We start from the raw sequence: 14,147 nt of genomic DNA on the forward strand, positions 1-14,147 counted from the left end.
TCTCCGTTAGCTCTCAAAGCTCAAACTGAAAAGAAGGACTCAACCATATGGTATCATTTACTTTTTATTAAATTAAATAATTAAAACTCCCAGACTCTATAGAGTTTGACTCTATCTTCCAAACAATACCAAGTCAAGAGTCCAAAAACATATAAATCCATCAAGACGGGAAAGTACATTCAGTTCTTCCTTCGATGCCCTGGATTTAGAGGGCCTCAAACAGTTCGGACTAGTTTTGTCCATCTGCTTCAGAAGGATGTTTTCATGCAGCCCAGAGCAGAGCAGCCAGGGATTTCAGATCTGTCTCCCACAGCTGGATAGCAAAATCAGGACATAAGCAGACACACATGATCCCTATTCTCATCTCCATTTTCAGACAAATGCATTTCATACACTTCCAAGTGCTCACAGAGCTGAAATGCCTCCTACTCGCACACCGGTGCGACCCTGCGTGCTGTACTGGTCCCTGTCTTTCAAGCACATAATAAATGGCTCTTACCTCTCTTGTGCACATTCAGCTAAATCAATCAGGTAGTATCATTTTTCAGGCAACCGGCCTAGGCAAGCTACCAACTGAATTATGCAGGAGATACTGCTTCATTCAATGTTTTTATTTCACGATGACATAAAAATAGAGGTGCTGTACAGGAAGGAGTAGCGGACTCAGGACATCAAGATCAGACTATGCAGCAGCGTGAGCCACGTTATACCCCAACATTCAAAGCTAAATGTGGTATTCCTGCAATGCTTCAATACCAAACTCCTTTGAAAGCTTTATTTAGCTTTTAGTTATTTTATTAGGCCACCTAAAAGCATTGTCACTCAGTAACTAAAGCCCCAAGAGGTCAGCCAGCTTCCCAAGGCTGCGAGTGAAGAAGAGTGCAGACAAGAACCAGGTCCCTGCAGCTCCTGCTTTGGGCTCAGAGCATTTAAGTAAACACTTTTCTCTCAAAAAGCAATGCTGCCGTTCCACGGAAAGCCAACCAGTCTGACCTAGGAGGACAAGCTACTTTGTTCAAAATAAATATGCCTACAACTAAAACAAGAAGGTGGCTTCCAGAAGTGTGATCAAGTAGGAAGGTAAGAAAGTAGAGCAGTTAGTAAGATGGTGAGATGCATCCAGCTTCCTATGGATGGGCTGAAATAAGACACGACCAGACCCATTAGTATTTTTATCTTCATACCTGACCAGCCCCACTCTTACAGTACAGACTTACACACACACACACTCCCAATGGAAACCCAGGACATGTGTGATCCTTAGTGGATGGATTGGAAGGACAGTTAGTCCAAATTAGAGCTGGTTTGTACAACTGAAAGCATCCAAGGACTTCTTTGGGAAGCTGGCAGCTTTAAGTTACCTCCCTGCAATCAGATTTTGTTACATATAAAAATATAGATGCATATTTGAACATACAGGGACATTCAGCTCTTTGAAGTACTTTGTTCAGTACATTTTAAATGCTGGCTCTGCCCTATGACCCTCAATTTTTCCCCTTATTCTCCCTCTGGGGGATCCCAAAACAGCATCAGAGGTTTGTGCTGATCACCTCACTCTTCTCTGGAGAGGACTGAGGTTACGGCTCTCACCAGAATGAGACTGCCAGTTCCTGTATCAGCACTTCTCTGATTTAAGACTCATGGAGACACAATAAACATGATAAATGTGCTCAGGGATGTTGAGTCTTAAACTGCCAAACTGGAAATTATGTGCAATTTCTCTAGCCTTGCCCTTTCACCAGAATTATCCCCTGATGATCTGCACCAGCAGTGAATTTTGGGGTCTGTTGAAGATTACTTGTCTACTTTAAAAAGGGGAAAAACCCCGCACTGAAACCCCAAAAGCCATGCACAAAACCCACAAGACCAGGAAGCCAAAGCTGGACCAAGCTGAGCAATCCTGTAGATAAAGGCTAGAGAGCAGGATCTCTCTGTAAACACCTAAAATGTCTCTAGTAGGCAACTCTGCTTTGTCACTGGGTAATTTCAGATGATTTCCTGGTCACTCAACCAATACTGGTATGGTGGAAGCACTGATTTGATGAAAGCTGCGATACTCATTTTCTATGAAGTCTTCATGCCCTGTTCAGTTACCAGATTCATCGTCCCTGCTAGGTTTTAGGGATCCTGGTGAGAGGGCAGAAGAAAATTTCCCTTCAGCCACCCTAACCTTAAAGAAGCTACTCCAAAAACACTAGCAAGGGTGTAACTGGGGATAAATTTCCAGCCTCTAACAGGCACTGGAACTGCAGAGCTCTTTGCTGCTCCACTGAAGAATACAGTTTGCCTCCAAGTATCACAAAAAACATTTTACAAAGCAAAATGACATTCTGCCTCCTAACCTCGACCCACAGCTGCCTCTAAGAGGTTAGGAAAGTCAGCCTTGTCAGCAGAAGGGTGACTGGCTCCTCCACATACACCGTAGTTTTCTGCAGTTCCAGTGACCAGCAACCTGTTCTGGCAGGTCAGAAAAGGAGCAAGCTACCGGCGCACAGTGGAACTAAGGAGACACTCTGCCTGCACACCAAAAGGAGGGGCACAGCAGATGATTTTGCCCTAAGACTTGTCAGCTAAAAACCAGCACATCTGGCAGCCTTACTCTCATTTAGAACCAAAACCACCACACAGTAGCTCTCTGTAACCACAGCAAGGAACAAAGCAGAAAAAGCAGTTAGAAGCTAAACATTCCAGACAATAAGGGAGAAAAGAGGGAAAACAGTTATTTTCTCCTCCAGCTCACCTTTAAAAATACAGAACTGTTTCATGAACTGTCCATGAGTAAACACAACTGTCAGGTTACAGTTCCATGCTGGGCATTATTTAAAAAAACAACTTTATTACAAATACTTCTGATCATTAGCATAAATTTAAAAAAACCCAAACACTTACAGAATCCTCTCTCCAATGTTTTGGCAAGTTGCTGAATGTCTGTATCTCTGCTACAAAACACCAAAGTTTTTGCTCACAGATGATTTCTGGCCTGTTTACCTTCACATGTGTTCTCCTGTTCTCACAGGCACAGCACAGGAGGAGTATGTTACAGACACAAATTCATTCATCTGAACTACAAGCTTCGCAGAACCGTTTCTACTGGTCACAGGCTTTACTACCAGTTTCCTCCCTCCCCTACAAAATCAGTTATATCAATTCTGTCCTGATACTGCACCAAAAGGTCAGCCTTGCCAAAGTGATACTGTTCCTGCTTCTATGAAACATCAACCGTTCCACCTCCCCCAGCCTTACCCGAGCTGCCATTTATATACCACCGCTGCTTTTCTCTGCGGATTCCTAAAACGACAAACAGGCTGCACTGCTCAGGGTTCCCAGAACCTGGACATTCATTTATTCAGTGGAGGAAGACACTGCTGCTTATTTCCATGGCCTGTTCTGGAGGCTGCTCCTGCTGACTGAGCGGGCAGTGAGGGGTGCCATGTTGCCAGCGGTGCTGGGGAGACTGGGGCTGCTCCTCACGGTTGTCACCTTGGAATTGTGGCCTGAAGAACCATGGCTAAGCCGGCCTGTGGAAAAAAAACCCCAAAGGTCAGAAGCTGTGTGCATGATGGAGCACAAGGACACACAAATGATCTGTTGCCCATCACTAGCTATCCAGCTCTCCCTGTAAACATATAGGCCCATGAATAATTCAGTGCAGGGTTCTGGGAAGTCTCTATCTAGCTGTGCAGGCCTAAGAATTTGAAGAACCTACTAATCACCAGTAAAACCTAAAGATATTTAAATATAGTGGGCAGAACGGTATATGCCCACCCTCAGCAAGCCCAGGATTTTGCCATTGTGTAGCTATGTAAGATTTAAGTTCTCTGGCATTGGCATAGCACAGGTTTTGGTGGATATTCTCAGTCAGTTTGGAAAAAAATTCTCCCTCTCCCAGCAATCTCATGGAGAGAATACAGCAAAGCAGAGGACTGCTGCAGGGCAGGCTCAAGAGCTACAGAAAGCGGCTGCAGCATTTGTCCTGGACTCTTACTGGCAGTATCTGAAGGAATGTGCTCCTCTTCTAGGTAGTACTTTATTTTTTTTAGATCATCTGCAGAAAATCTCCATTTGTTCTCAGCAAGTGCAGGTGGCATTTTGGGAGAGGTCTTTTTTCGGGCAGATCCAGTGGGAGCTGCCAGCTGGCAGGACATGGGGAGTGAGCCGGTGACCAGACCTTCTGGGATCTTCTGGGCAAGGACCTTCAGGCCTGCAGACATAACAGATCACGTTATCAGTGACCACCAGCTAAGATGGGATCAGTGATTTTACTGGTCACAAATAAAGCACTCAGAGCTGAATATCTAGCTCTTTTCAATTTCTAGCTCACGCAACCCTTGCTCTCTGCTCTCAATTTACCCACTCGAGATCTCAGGGAGTCCTGCCCATCCCCACTTACCTCCAGATAACATAAACAAGTTCTCAAAGCCCCTCTCACACATGGTTGTTGCAGCCTGGCTGGCTAACCTCTCATCATTGTCATATAAGATGATAATTTTTCCATGTGCATTTTTCTGATAGGTAAAAGAGCTAAGGATTAATTTCTAAGTTTAAGGTGATCGTTAATATCTTTTAGAAAGAAGGGGGACAAACAAATGGGACTGGCAACTGTGACACTCCCTTCTTGATTTGTGAGTATCAGACAGGAATGCCTTCCCTTCACCAGTGCTTTAAAACTGATTTCTCAGTAGCTGGGGCTTGCCAGGTGCTGGAAAGACACAGCCTAATCCCCACTGGAGTACAGCCCCTGCAGCAAGCATCCACCACTGTTCTGAAGATTGGTTAGTAACAGGCAATAGCAAGAAGCACCTTAATTTATAGCCTCCCCTCTCCCCTGCAGCCCTCACAAGCTAACAACCCAGGAAATTATCAGCTTAATCCTAGCTAATAATCCTCTTTCTGTCCTCCAGAGAAAAGCCAATCCCCATCAAGGCGCTAAGAGGAAGCCAAAGGATTTGATCAATGCATCCCTCAAGAAGCCCAGCGCTCCAGCAACACCAGAGGACAGGTGCCCAAGTAGTACGGCTTTGCCTTCCAGCAGCCAAAATCCCAAGAAATGCCAAAGTCAGGCAGCTCGCTCCCATTGGAGTCAAGACATGTAACAGCCTTGAGGAACTAGAGTCCAGCATCTGATGGTGGCAGCGGAGCCACACCAGGTAATCACAGACAGCGTAAAGGACTTGCCCTCCCACCCTCCTTGAAATCCCCAGATTTTGTTAGTTAAGCATTGTCCTGCTCACAGCAACTGCTATAGCTCCCATTGTCTTTGGATGCACCCACCAACATACCCTCAATTTCCGTTTTTTTTGGGTTTTTTTGTTTTTTTTTAATTCCAACACTTTATATGTAAAGGATACATATTCCAGAATACTATTTGTATATGGGTTCATGGTTCTAGACAGTGTTGCAATAGGATAAGAGTAAGCTGCAGAGGAGGCAAAAAGAAAAAGAAAAAAATTATACAGCAGCTGAACACCAACCATCACACAACCTGGAATACAACTCACGCAGGCTTCTTAAAGTAAACAGACTTGAAAACCCACTGAATAAGGGATTCACATCAGCTTGGTCCCCTCATCCCTTTCCAGGGAAGATGGGTGTACTGGATGAGTGCCGAGAGCATTCTACACCCAAGTGATATCTACCTTGGGGGAAAAAACGAAGCCAGCCAGAATATGACACAACGAGCGGAATATATGATACCAACTGACACTAGACTGCTGTGGGATTCTGGCCTCCTCACCTCCAACAATGTGACATTGGTCGTATGCATCTCGGTCTCGTACGTCCAAAAGCAGGAAGGGGCAGTCAGGATAAGGCAGGTCTTTAGCCTGAGCATCCACTTTCTTTGGAGTGTCCTTTTCTATATCCAGTTCACCAACACCACTTATCACACTACAAGAGGAAAGAGGAGGTTATGGTGCAAGCTCTCACTCTGAACACTTCCATACCTCTTCACCAGGTCAGAGTGCTTTTCCATCAACTGTTCCAACAGCCCATTTACATGCCAGTACAGCCAGACAGCACTTAAAAATGGAGAGATTCTATTTCAGGCTTTCCAGTACATCATAAGAGACTGATTTTATTTTTATCAGTATAAAAAAATAAACAAAGTACAGCCCTGCTATGTGAATATACCGTACTCTTCTGGATCAGTCAAGTCCAGGTGTTTTATGTTGTAAGTGACTTTGAGGTGAGGGAGAATAATTCTAAGAAGCTGCCAACACGAAGATCTCAGCAAGTCAGACACACTAAATAACTGTCAGTCATCTACTAGCAGTGCTATGCAGAGGTTTCCAATTTCATCACTAGATTGGATACAGGACATGAACAGAAACCTCCAGATACTCTTAGTGGTCACTAAATTGATAGCTTTGATACACAACCACCAAGCCTGTCAGGCTAATGTCTCAACTCTTCTGTTAACATTTGCACAGGTAGAGCAAGGAAAGGGCTGAGACAAAGCTTCCTCTTACAGTGTCTTCCTGGGATCTCTGACCTTGACTAGTGATGTATTGGGTTTGGAAACTGGACTCTTATTCTCAATTACGGGACAATCTGTTAAGATCATCAGGAAGGCACATTACTGAGTTTACCAGAGCAGTTTATAACATGGATTCTCGAACCCAGGGACCTGGATAAAATCCCACAAACATATTTCCTTGTCAGCTGTTTAGACAATCATCAGGTGGCAACAGTGTTGGGTTACAGCCTCCAACCAAACTCATTCAGACAGGAAAACCTGCTAACCCTCTCTCCCGCTCATATCCCCGGACCTGCAAAATCAGGCTTTAATAAGAAATACAACATAAAGCCACTTAGTAGCAATTTAAAATAACTGGCTGGATAAAAATAATTATCTGCTAAGACAGGAAGAAAATTGTGTATTATTATCAGGCACCTCTGCAATGTGGACCGATAGGATTCCCCAGCTCCCGTGTTGTTTATGAACAGGACCGGACTAGGTGTCCCATCGGGGTTTCCTTTCCCATTTGTCCCTGCTGTGCCTTCAGCATCTGCATCTGGAGCAGCAGAATCACGATCTTGGGGAGAGAACAGGGTACAAAGAGTTAAAATGCTGCAGGAAATAAGCAGGTTTTAAGCACAGTTTCTATTCTTAGAAGAAAGTGTGTCTCTTAAAGACAGCCTTATCTTCATCCTCTTATAAGGATAACTTACTGAGAGCCTCATATTAAAAATAATAAAAAGTGCCATATGATTTTTAAGGGCTCAAGTTCTCATTTTAAGAATTCAATAAAAATGTAATTCTTGATGCATGATATCTAATGAGTTACTACAATAAACTTGGCAGAACAAGGCCTTTTTTATTTGAAAGCCTTTCTGTTTCAGGAGTGTTTCTGTTCCCAAAGTGGAATGGCTGCAGGCCACAGGTTAATTTTTTTTCCTCCTGACTTGCTGAATAGTCAGCTATGTCTGTCAGGACACAGTTCACCATATGACAGTGTTCTACAGCTCTCTCTCTTTGTGCTTACAATAAATATTGTTACCTTCCAGCTTGTGGATCTCCTCATTTGTCACTTCTAAGGTTTCATCAGATAGAGAGGCAACCTGGATGACCTGCAGGAAACAAAAGCAAGCAATGATATCTTGATACGCATGCAGCGGTATCAGTGAAAGACAGCAGGGATCACCTTAAGGAAAAACAATCCTCAAGCCAAAACACATTTAACTCAATGCAACTTCTACTGCAAGTGTGTCCTTTTATTAAACAAAAGTTGTAGCAAAAAAAAAAAGAACACTCAACCTTAGAATAAAGAAAAGCCAGATATGTGGTGCTGGCAATATCAAATACCAGAATGTTTTCTGATATTTATGAAGTTCAGTCACTGGCTGCAACTGAAACATTTCAGAGCATACACTACACTGGCTAAAATCACACATGGTTAATTGGTTTGTGAGAGCAGACCCGAGATATTCACATACTAAATCAGTTCATTGCACCAGTCAGAGTTACAGGATTGGTCTTAACCATCCAGGGGAACTGAAGATATGAGTCTGCACAAACCCACTCCTTCCGTATCTGCAAGTTTAACCTTCCCTTTCCTTCTCTCCATTGAAGACAGCTTGTCTTTTTCTAGTTTTTACTAGTTTTCTTGAACTAACATGTAAGCAACACACAGCTCTCTATTTACTGGTCAAATTTTCCATTTGTTAATATTTTGATTCATTACTTTTAAGTAAAAAACTATGCAGAAAGCCTTGAAGTCACAACGTTCCCACCTTCTGCAATTAAACCTACTATTAAGGAGGGCTTCAGGCTGTGACTGCTTGACACAAAGCTCGATGAGATCAGATTTGAATGCTACTTTACATAGCCCTTTTCTTTTGTAAGAGGCTCGAAGATCCTCTTAAGTTAATGGACAAAAAATAGGGAACAAATTTCAAAGACAGAGTCACTACAAACTTCAATTTGTACTGTACAAAATGCAGCTAAATGCATTTGAGTACTCTGAAAAAATTGGCCTGAATCGTTTGCTTTTATTAAGGGAAATCTATGAGGGCAGGAAGAAGCCAATACAGGAGAATTACACACTAAGGCTACATAACTACGTAGGAAGCTTTAGACAAAGCAAAAATGCTGTTCATAAAAGATAACAACTTTCAGAGGCCAGAGAGGGAACTATACATACCAACTGGGCAAAAGTAGTCACTTTCAGCCTTTTAAACAGCTCATCCTTTTTATATCTGTAATCTTCAAAAACAAAACAGAAGAGGACAACGTAAATTTTCAGTTAATTCCCAGCTTTTGCAAATGCCAGGTAATGGGCTTAGTCCCAGCTATTCTCACAGACTCTCTTCTCCAACAAGGCAGGATTTCTGGGCGCTAAGCTTGTGCTGAAGGATCAGAGCAGCGAGCCTGAAGACTTTGTGAAAAGTAATACCAGTTATAAAGAGAGATCTTGTCCAGATATGATTGAAGGGGAGAAAGCAGATTTAGTTGCTTTTAGACTCAAGTGTGTATTACTTTGTGTTTTCTGTTCTTGCTGGGGGAAAGAAGCTGTTTCATGAATTTATCACCTCGCCTGCTGTTCTTTTGAAGCCTGCTACGGTCGCAAAGCCTCTTAAACCAAAAGATTTAATTTACCTGAATTTTTAATTTGTGAAAGTTACAGAAGAATCAGAGCATAGGGGCACTGTATCTCAGACTGTGTCTTTTCAAATACTAAGCTAAACATGTATGTTTAATCGTACCGATTAAAATGCTCCAGGTTTTTTTTACTTTATCTGACAATTAAATTCCGATTCCTACAATTTGCTGATACAGATATCTAAAGGAATGGATAACTGACAGAAGCTGTTTAACGCAGAAAACCAAACAGCAGATCAGTGTGGATACCAGCTTGAAGCACACAATATTGCTATGGAGAAACTGGACTAATTGACTCTTAAGCCTGAAGACAAAGCTTAGGTAGCAAGAAAACTGAGCGTTCTGTTGGAATGACTGGCAAACAACCAGAGCAGAGATTAACAGTGCTAAGTAAGTGATGACAAGGATGGAAGTCTGATTGCATACAGATACTCGAGATGTGTAAACACGAGGAAGAGAGAAGCCTTCTAGTGTGAAACAAAAGGGTGTATGTAGTAGGAGAGAGAAGCTGAGACGAGTATCAGTAGGAACATCTTGATATGAAATAGCCTCCCACGGGAAGTAATGAAAGCCTCGTCCTTTGGGAAATTTACAGCTAGAAAGAAGATAGCAGAGGAGGGAAGAAAAAGGGGGGAAAAAAAACCCACCCCAAAACAGTCAATCCTGCACTGGCAGGGAAAGGCAAAGATGAACAAAATTCCTCCCATGTCAGGCACTGCAGCCGTAACAGAGTTCTGCATGCAGCTCTTGAAGCCATGCTCTAACGAATCTAAGCTCCCTCGAAAAATAAAATTGCTCCTCCTTTCTTTTCCTCCTCCTCCCTTACTAGGCTCCACCTCTGAAGTAGCAGATTTTTATTTTTAAAAAAAGAAAATTCCTTTGCATTTTTCTAACAATTTTAGTAACTACTGGAGGATATTCCAAACTGGTCTCTCTCCAGCTGTTCAGCTAAGAGGGCTAACAATGGAGTACAGGACCTTTAGCAAATCCAGCCAGTTAAGCAATTCCAAATCCTCTGAAACCATCTGCTGAATGCTCCATTAGCTTAAGCAAGGGAAGATGGGGGAGAAGGGGGAAGGGCTCCAATCCATACTCCTGTAACCACCACACAAAAAATTACCGCAAAATTAGCTTATGGAAACTCTCAAGCTGACATGTGTTTAGAGAAGGAGCCACGTGAACGCTGGAGGCCGAGATCTCTTCCCAATACAAGCGGTGATCACGCGCTTCCTGACAGATGTTCTACTCGGACAAGATTCTCTGCGTACACAGCCTGCGAGCACATTACGGTTGCAGGACAGACACAAAAAGAGAAATTGTGAGTTTTCATCTCTGGTTTTTTTTTTTATTCCTATCCCTTCCCTCTTAAATATGCTTACTGGAGAGGTAGACCAATTAATTTTCAGCATTCAGAGCAAGCAGAGTTCCCAAATTCAATGTCCTACCCTCCATAATTGTTATTAGACTGCAAAGCAAGTGCCTACTTGCTACTCAGCAACTTAGAAAAAAGAAGCCCATCCAAAATATCGCAGTGCACTGCAGTGTGCACTACGCATTTCAAACCACGGGTCTGAAGTACAAGACCTGTGCATAAACTAGATTTCAGAACATCAATTAACTTGAAAATGACCCTCGCGGTTCTTGCAAAACCACCTGGTTTCAAGCCTCAAGTTCAGGTTGCTAAAGCCTCCCTTTAACTCAAAAATAACAGCAACAATTATCTTTTATACAGCCCATTTCATCTGCCTGACAAAACCCGCGTGTAGCCCACGTCCAAATGATTAAAACTCCCCAGCCATGGACAAAAAGAGCCCTTCAGTCATGTGAAGAGCAAGAAATAAACTTAATTTAGAAGGACTAATAGAAGCAGCAAAGCTTATGAAGCGCTGGATGTATATAAACACTGACAAAGCAGAACCGTTGTCACGGTGCTCATACAATACGGCTGCTGGATGGTTTCTGCCCACCTCGAGCAATGATTATTTATCCCAGAACAAGCCTTTTTGACCTAGATCTTGCCTTTATCACCCAAAGTTATTTCTACCAACAAGAAACACCAAAAGCCTCCCAGCAATTATCTGAAAGTTCAGAAGAAGTGCTGCTTCCGACTACAAAAGCAACACGACGTACCCGGTTCTGTCCTGGAAGGTCCATTCGAATTTTCTGACATTTTTTGCTTCAGTGACCTGGTCTGAAGCTGTAATTATTGTGTATTCAAGGAGGTGCTCCTCAGGGCTTCAGAAATGAGTGAAGCAACACCAGAGAAAAGGAAGAGGCTTGGTGTCTCTCCTCAAGACAATCCGCCAAAGGGCAAATCATCGTGGTTCCAGCTCTCTTATGTTCTGATTCCACAGCGGGCTCAGGGTATTAACTCCCGCTCTCTCACATTACACAAGAGACAGAGAGTTGACTGTACTGGGTATTTAAAGTTGTGTCCAAACGGTGTCATCTATCCATGAGAAATCAAGGGGGAGAAGTTTCTAAACTGCCTGGGAACACAAGGTGTCTATTCAGCACTGATATAATGAGAAAGTTTCTACTGGACTCCAGAACCACGGTTAAACAAAAGAACTCCTACATGAAACAAAATCAGATTCACAGCAGAGATTGAAAACCAACTAGACCCATACAAGATTTTCAGCACAGATAAAAAGCGATGGCAATCCAGTGTTAAGCACTGAAATCTTACTCAGTCAACACAGGATTTTGGAAAGCAAGGTCACTTCTCTTTTGATATAACCCAAAGACCCATGGTTTTAAAAAAAAACACCAACAAAAAAAACAGCAACAAAGGACCATTTTGCACAAAGCCGAGCACAAATATATTCATGTGACAGTTTAGCGACCTCCTTATAATATGAACACTGCCACTGTAGAGGAACATAGTAAGTGGGTCTAAGAACTAAAACTGAACATTCAAAAGCCTAATTAATCCTCATTAATGGGACGATTTTTCTTTTACAACAATAAGCGCAGCTTTTGGGTTTAATAGCTTTCCTGGCTCTCTATGTGAAAATAATCTGGACAGTAGCTGAAAATAAAGTAGTAAAAAGTTAGCTTTATTAGCAAAAATTTTTTAAAAAGCCTATTTTCAGTGGGAAAACAGACTGATGTAAAAACCAGTTAGGCTTTCATTAGCCTGAACAACCCAACGTCTTCAAAATATCAGTGTTTAATTCTGGTGAAATCAATGAGTTGCACAGGAATGAGCTTCTCTTCGTCTTGTCTTGGAGTATTCTGATAGAAATCTAAGTACGCTAAAATCATACAAAGGTAAGAGATCTCAAGTTCAATCATTTTGTTACCTAAAAGTGAAATAAAGTCTCAGAAGTGCAGTGTGAGTCTTCCCAGATGAGTCTAGTCTAGTTTTCCTAGTGCAGAGACTTCCTCCTGTCCATTCAACAACAAAAATTGCACAAAGAAGGATCTGGAAAGACTCCTAGACCTGCCCACCTCGTTTCTTAAGTTAAATCTGTGAAGCACTGTAAGAGACAGAGAAATAAGGCGCAGGACAAAGCAGAAGGCGCCCAGCAAAGAATCAAGGTAGAGCCATCTTTGTATCCTACTCCTGCCTGTTTCTACAGTTCATCCCTGTAAATGGCTGTGGGAAGCATTGGAGTGGAGATTTCCAAGCAAATGGAGGGCCTGGGAGTCAACCCCTGCTCCTCCATGCTCTTTCAGTTTTGAACTAACCCACCGCAAGTTACACTCTGCTCCTCTCCAGATACTTACTTCTTTTGATCTCTTCCAACTTCTCAGTGTATTTTGTTAAACTGTTTCCTGTAACGAAAAAAATCAATCAATTCGTTACTAATGTTTTATTACTGATTTTCTTCAGCGCTATTAAGGCCTACATTTTTTTTCTGAAGGCAAAGATCAGACTATGATCACAAATGTTTGTTGTAGATCCTCTTTTGCCATGACAATACAAGGCAGCCATAAATCAAAAGTACCATGATTTTCCTCCTCATGCTTTTCTTTCGCAAGGAAGGGTGAGCTAAATAGCCAAGTCAGTCGAAGGACTAGCTGGACCCCAGCTGCCAACCTTCTCTGGGAACAGGCAGTGCTCTCTAGCCTCTGTACTGGAGAGGGGAAGTCACTGTGACTGTTCACAACCAGCAGGAGCGCAAATCTTTTACATATACCCACAGCTGCACAGCATCTGGGGTAAAGGAGCTCAGGACAGAAGCAGTTAAGACATTCAGCATGTTTTTGTATACTCCTACATCCACGTTTAGTGTTTTTACCCTACAATGATTTCACTTACCAGTATCGAGGCGGGTTTTTATATGTTGGTATCTGGGATTCTGAGGGATGCGCCTGGTTAAGTACTGTTTTAAAAGGGAAAAGATAAGAGGAAGTCAATGTACAGCCATGTATTTTTTTTTAAAGGCAAAAAAACATTAACGGAAAAGGCAATTTGAAGAGCTCTGAGAGAGAGCAAAAAGAGGAGTGAGACCACAGGCATCCTCTTGCACATCTCTGCTCTCCAGCAGAAGGTCAGACCTCTGAATCTCCAACTCGATATTAAATCCCCAAGATTTAAACCGCCGCTTTAAAGCCTCAAAAGGCAAACTTCTCTCCCTTTCCCTCTCCACCCGCCCACTCACCCGGCTCTGGAGACCCCAGGAAACCTCCCCCCCCGCCCGGAGTTACCCCTCTGGAAGCTGTACCGGCCCACTGAGGCCCCCGAGAGTCCCCCGACCCTCAGGACACCCCACCGAATCGGTCCCCACATCCCGCAGCTCCCAGGGACGCCCCGTCTGCTGTGGACCCTGCGTCCCATGGGCCACCCAGGGCTGACCCCCCTCAGGAGAGAAGGCGGCCACCGCCGCCGCTCCCCGGCCCGGACCCCCGAGTCCCCCCCCCGCCTCCCCGCCCGCCGGTGGGAGGCTGACGGCGAAGGGAAGAGCCCCTCACGCCACCTCCGGGTCCCCGACACTCCTCCGGCTCGACATCTTCACTCAGCAGACCCGCCGCCGTCTCCGTCTTCCCTCACTCCCGCCTGCCCACCCGCCCTCCGGTTCTGGCGTCCCACCCCGCAATT

The 14,147-nt window shown here is 43.5% G+C and overlaps 1 protein-coding gene across 3 annotated transcripts; it reads right to left on the minus strand.

Annotated features, from left to right (window-relative positions):
* Nucleotides 1-51: 51 nt before the first annotated feature.
* On the minus strand, nucleotides 52-14,132 carry CEP41 (centrosomal protein 41). Of its 3 annotated transcripts, none has more exons than XM_030013584.2 (11): nucleotides 14,026-14,132; nucleotides 13,368-13,431; nucleotides 12,833-12,880; nucleotides 8,643-8,704; nucleotides 7,500-7,569; nucleotides 6,893-7,034; nucleotides 5,735-5,886; nucleotides 5,349-5,416; nucleotides 4,391-4,505; nucleotides 3,986-4,201; nucleotides 52-3,518 (listed from the first exon to the last, which is right to left on the minus strand). In XM_030013584.2, exons 1-11 carry the CDS (start codon nucleotides 14,056-14,058, stop codon nucleotides 3,370-3,372), a joined length of 1,119 nt encoding a protein of 372 aa, XP_029869444.1. In that variant the 5' UTR covers nucleotides 14,059-14,132; the 3' UTR covers nucleotides 52-3,369. The 3 variants fall into 3 exon arrangements, with proteins under 3 accessions (XP_029869444.1, XP_029869443.1, XP_029869445.1); XM_030013583.2 differs by lacking the exon at nucleotides 14,026-14,132 and adding an exon at nucleotides 13,806-13,853; XM_030013585.2 differs by lacking the exons at nucleotides 13,368-13,431; nucleotides 14,026-14,132 and adding an exon at nucleotides 11,231-11,549 and having other exon boundaries at nucleotides 12,833-12,850.
* Nucleotides 14,133-14,147: the final 15 nt, after the last annotated feature.

This window comes from Aquila chrysaetos, chromosome 5 (assembly GCF_900496995.4).
Source record: "Aquila chrysaetos chrysaetos chromosome 5, bAquChr1.4, whole genome shotgun sequence".
NCBI classification, from domain to species: domain Eukaryota; kingdom Metazoa; phylum Chordata; class Aves; order Accipitriformes; family Accipitridae; genus Aquila; species Aquila chrysaetos.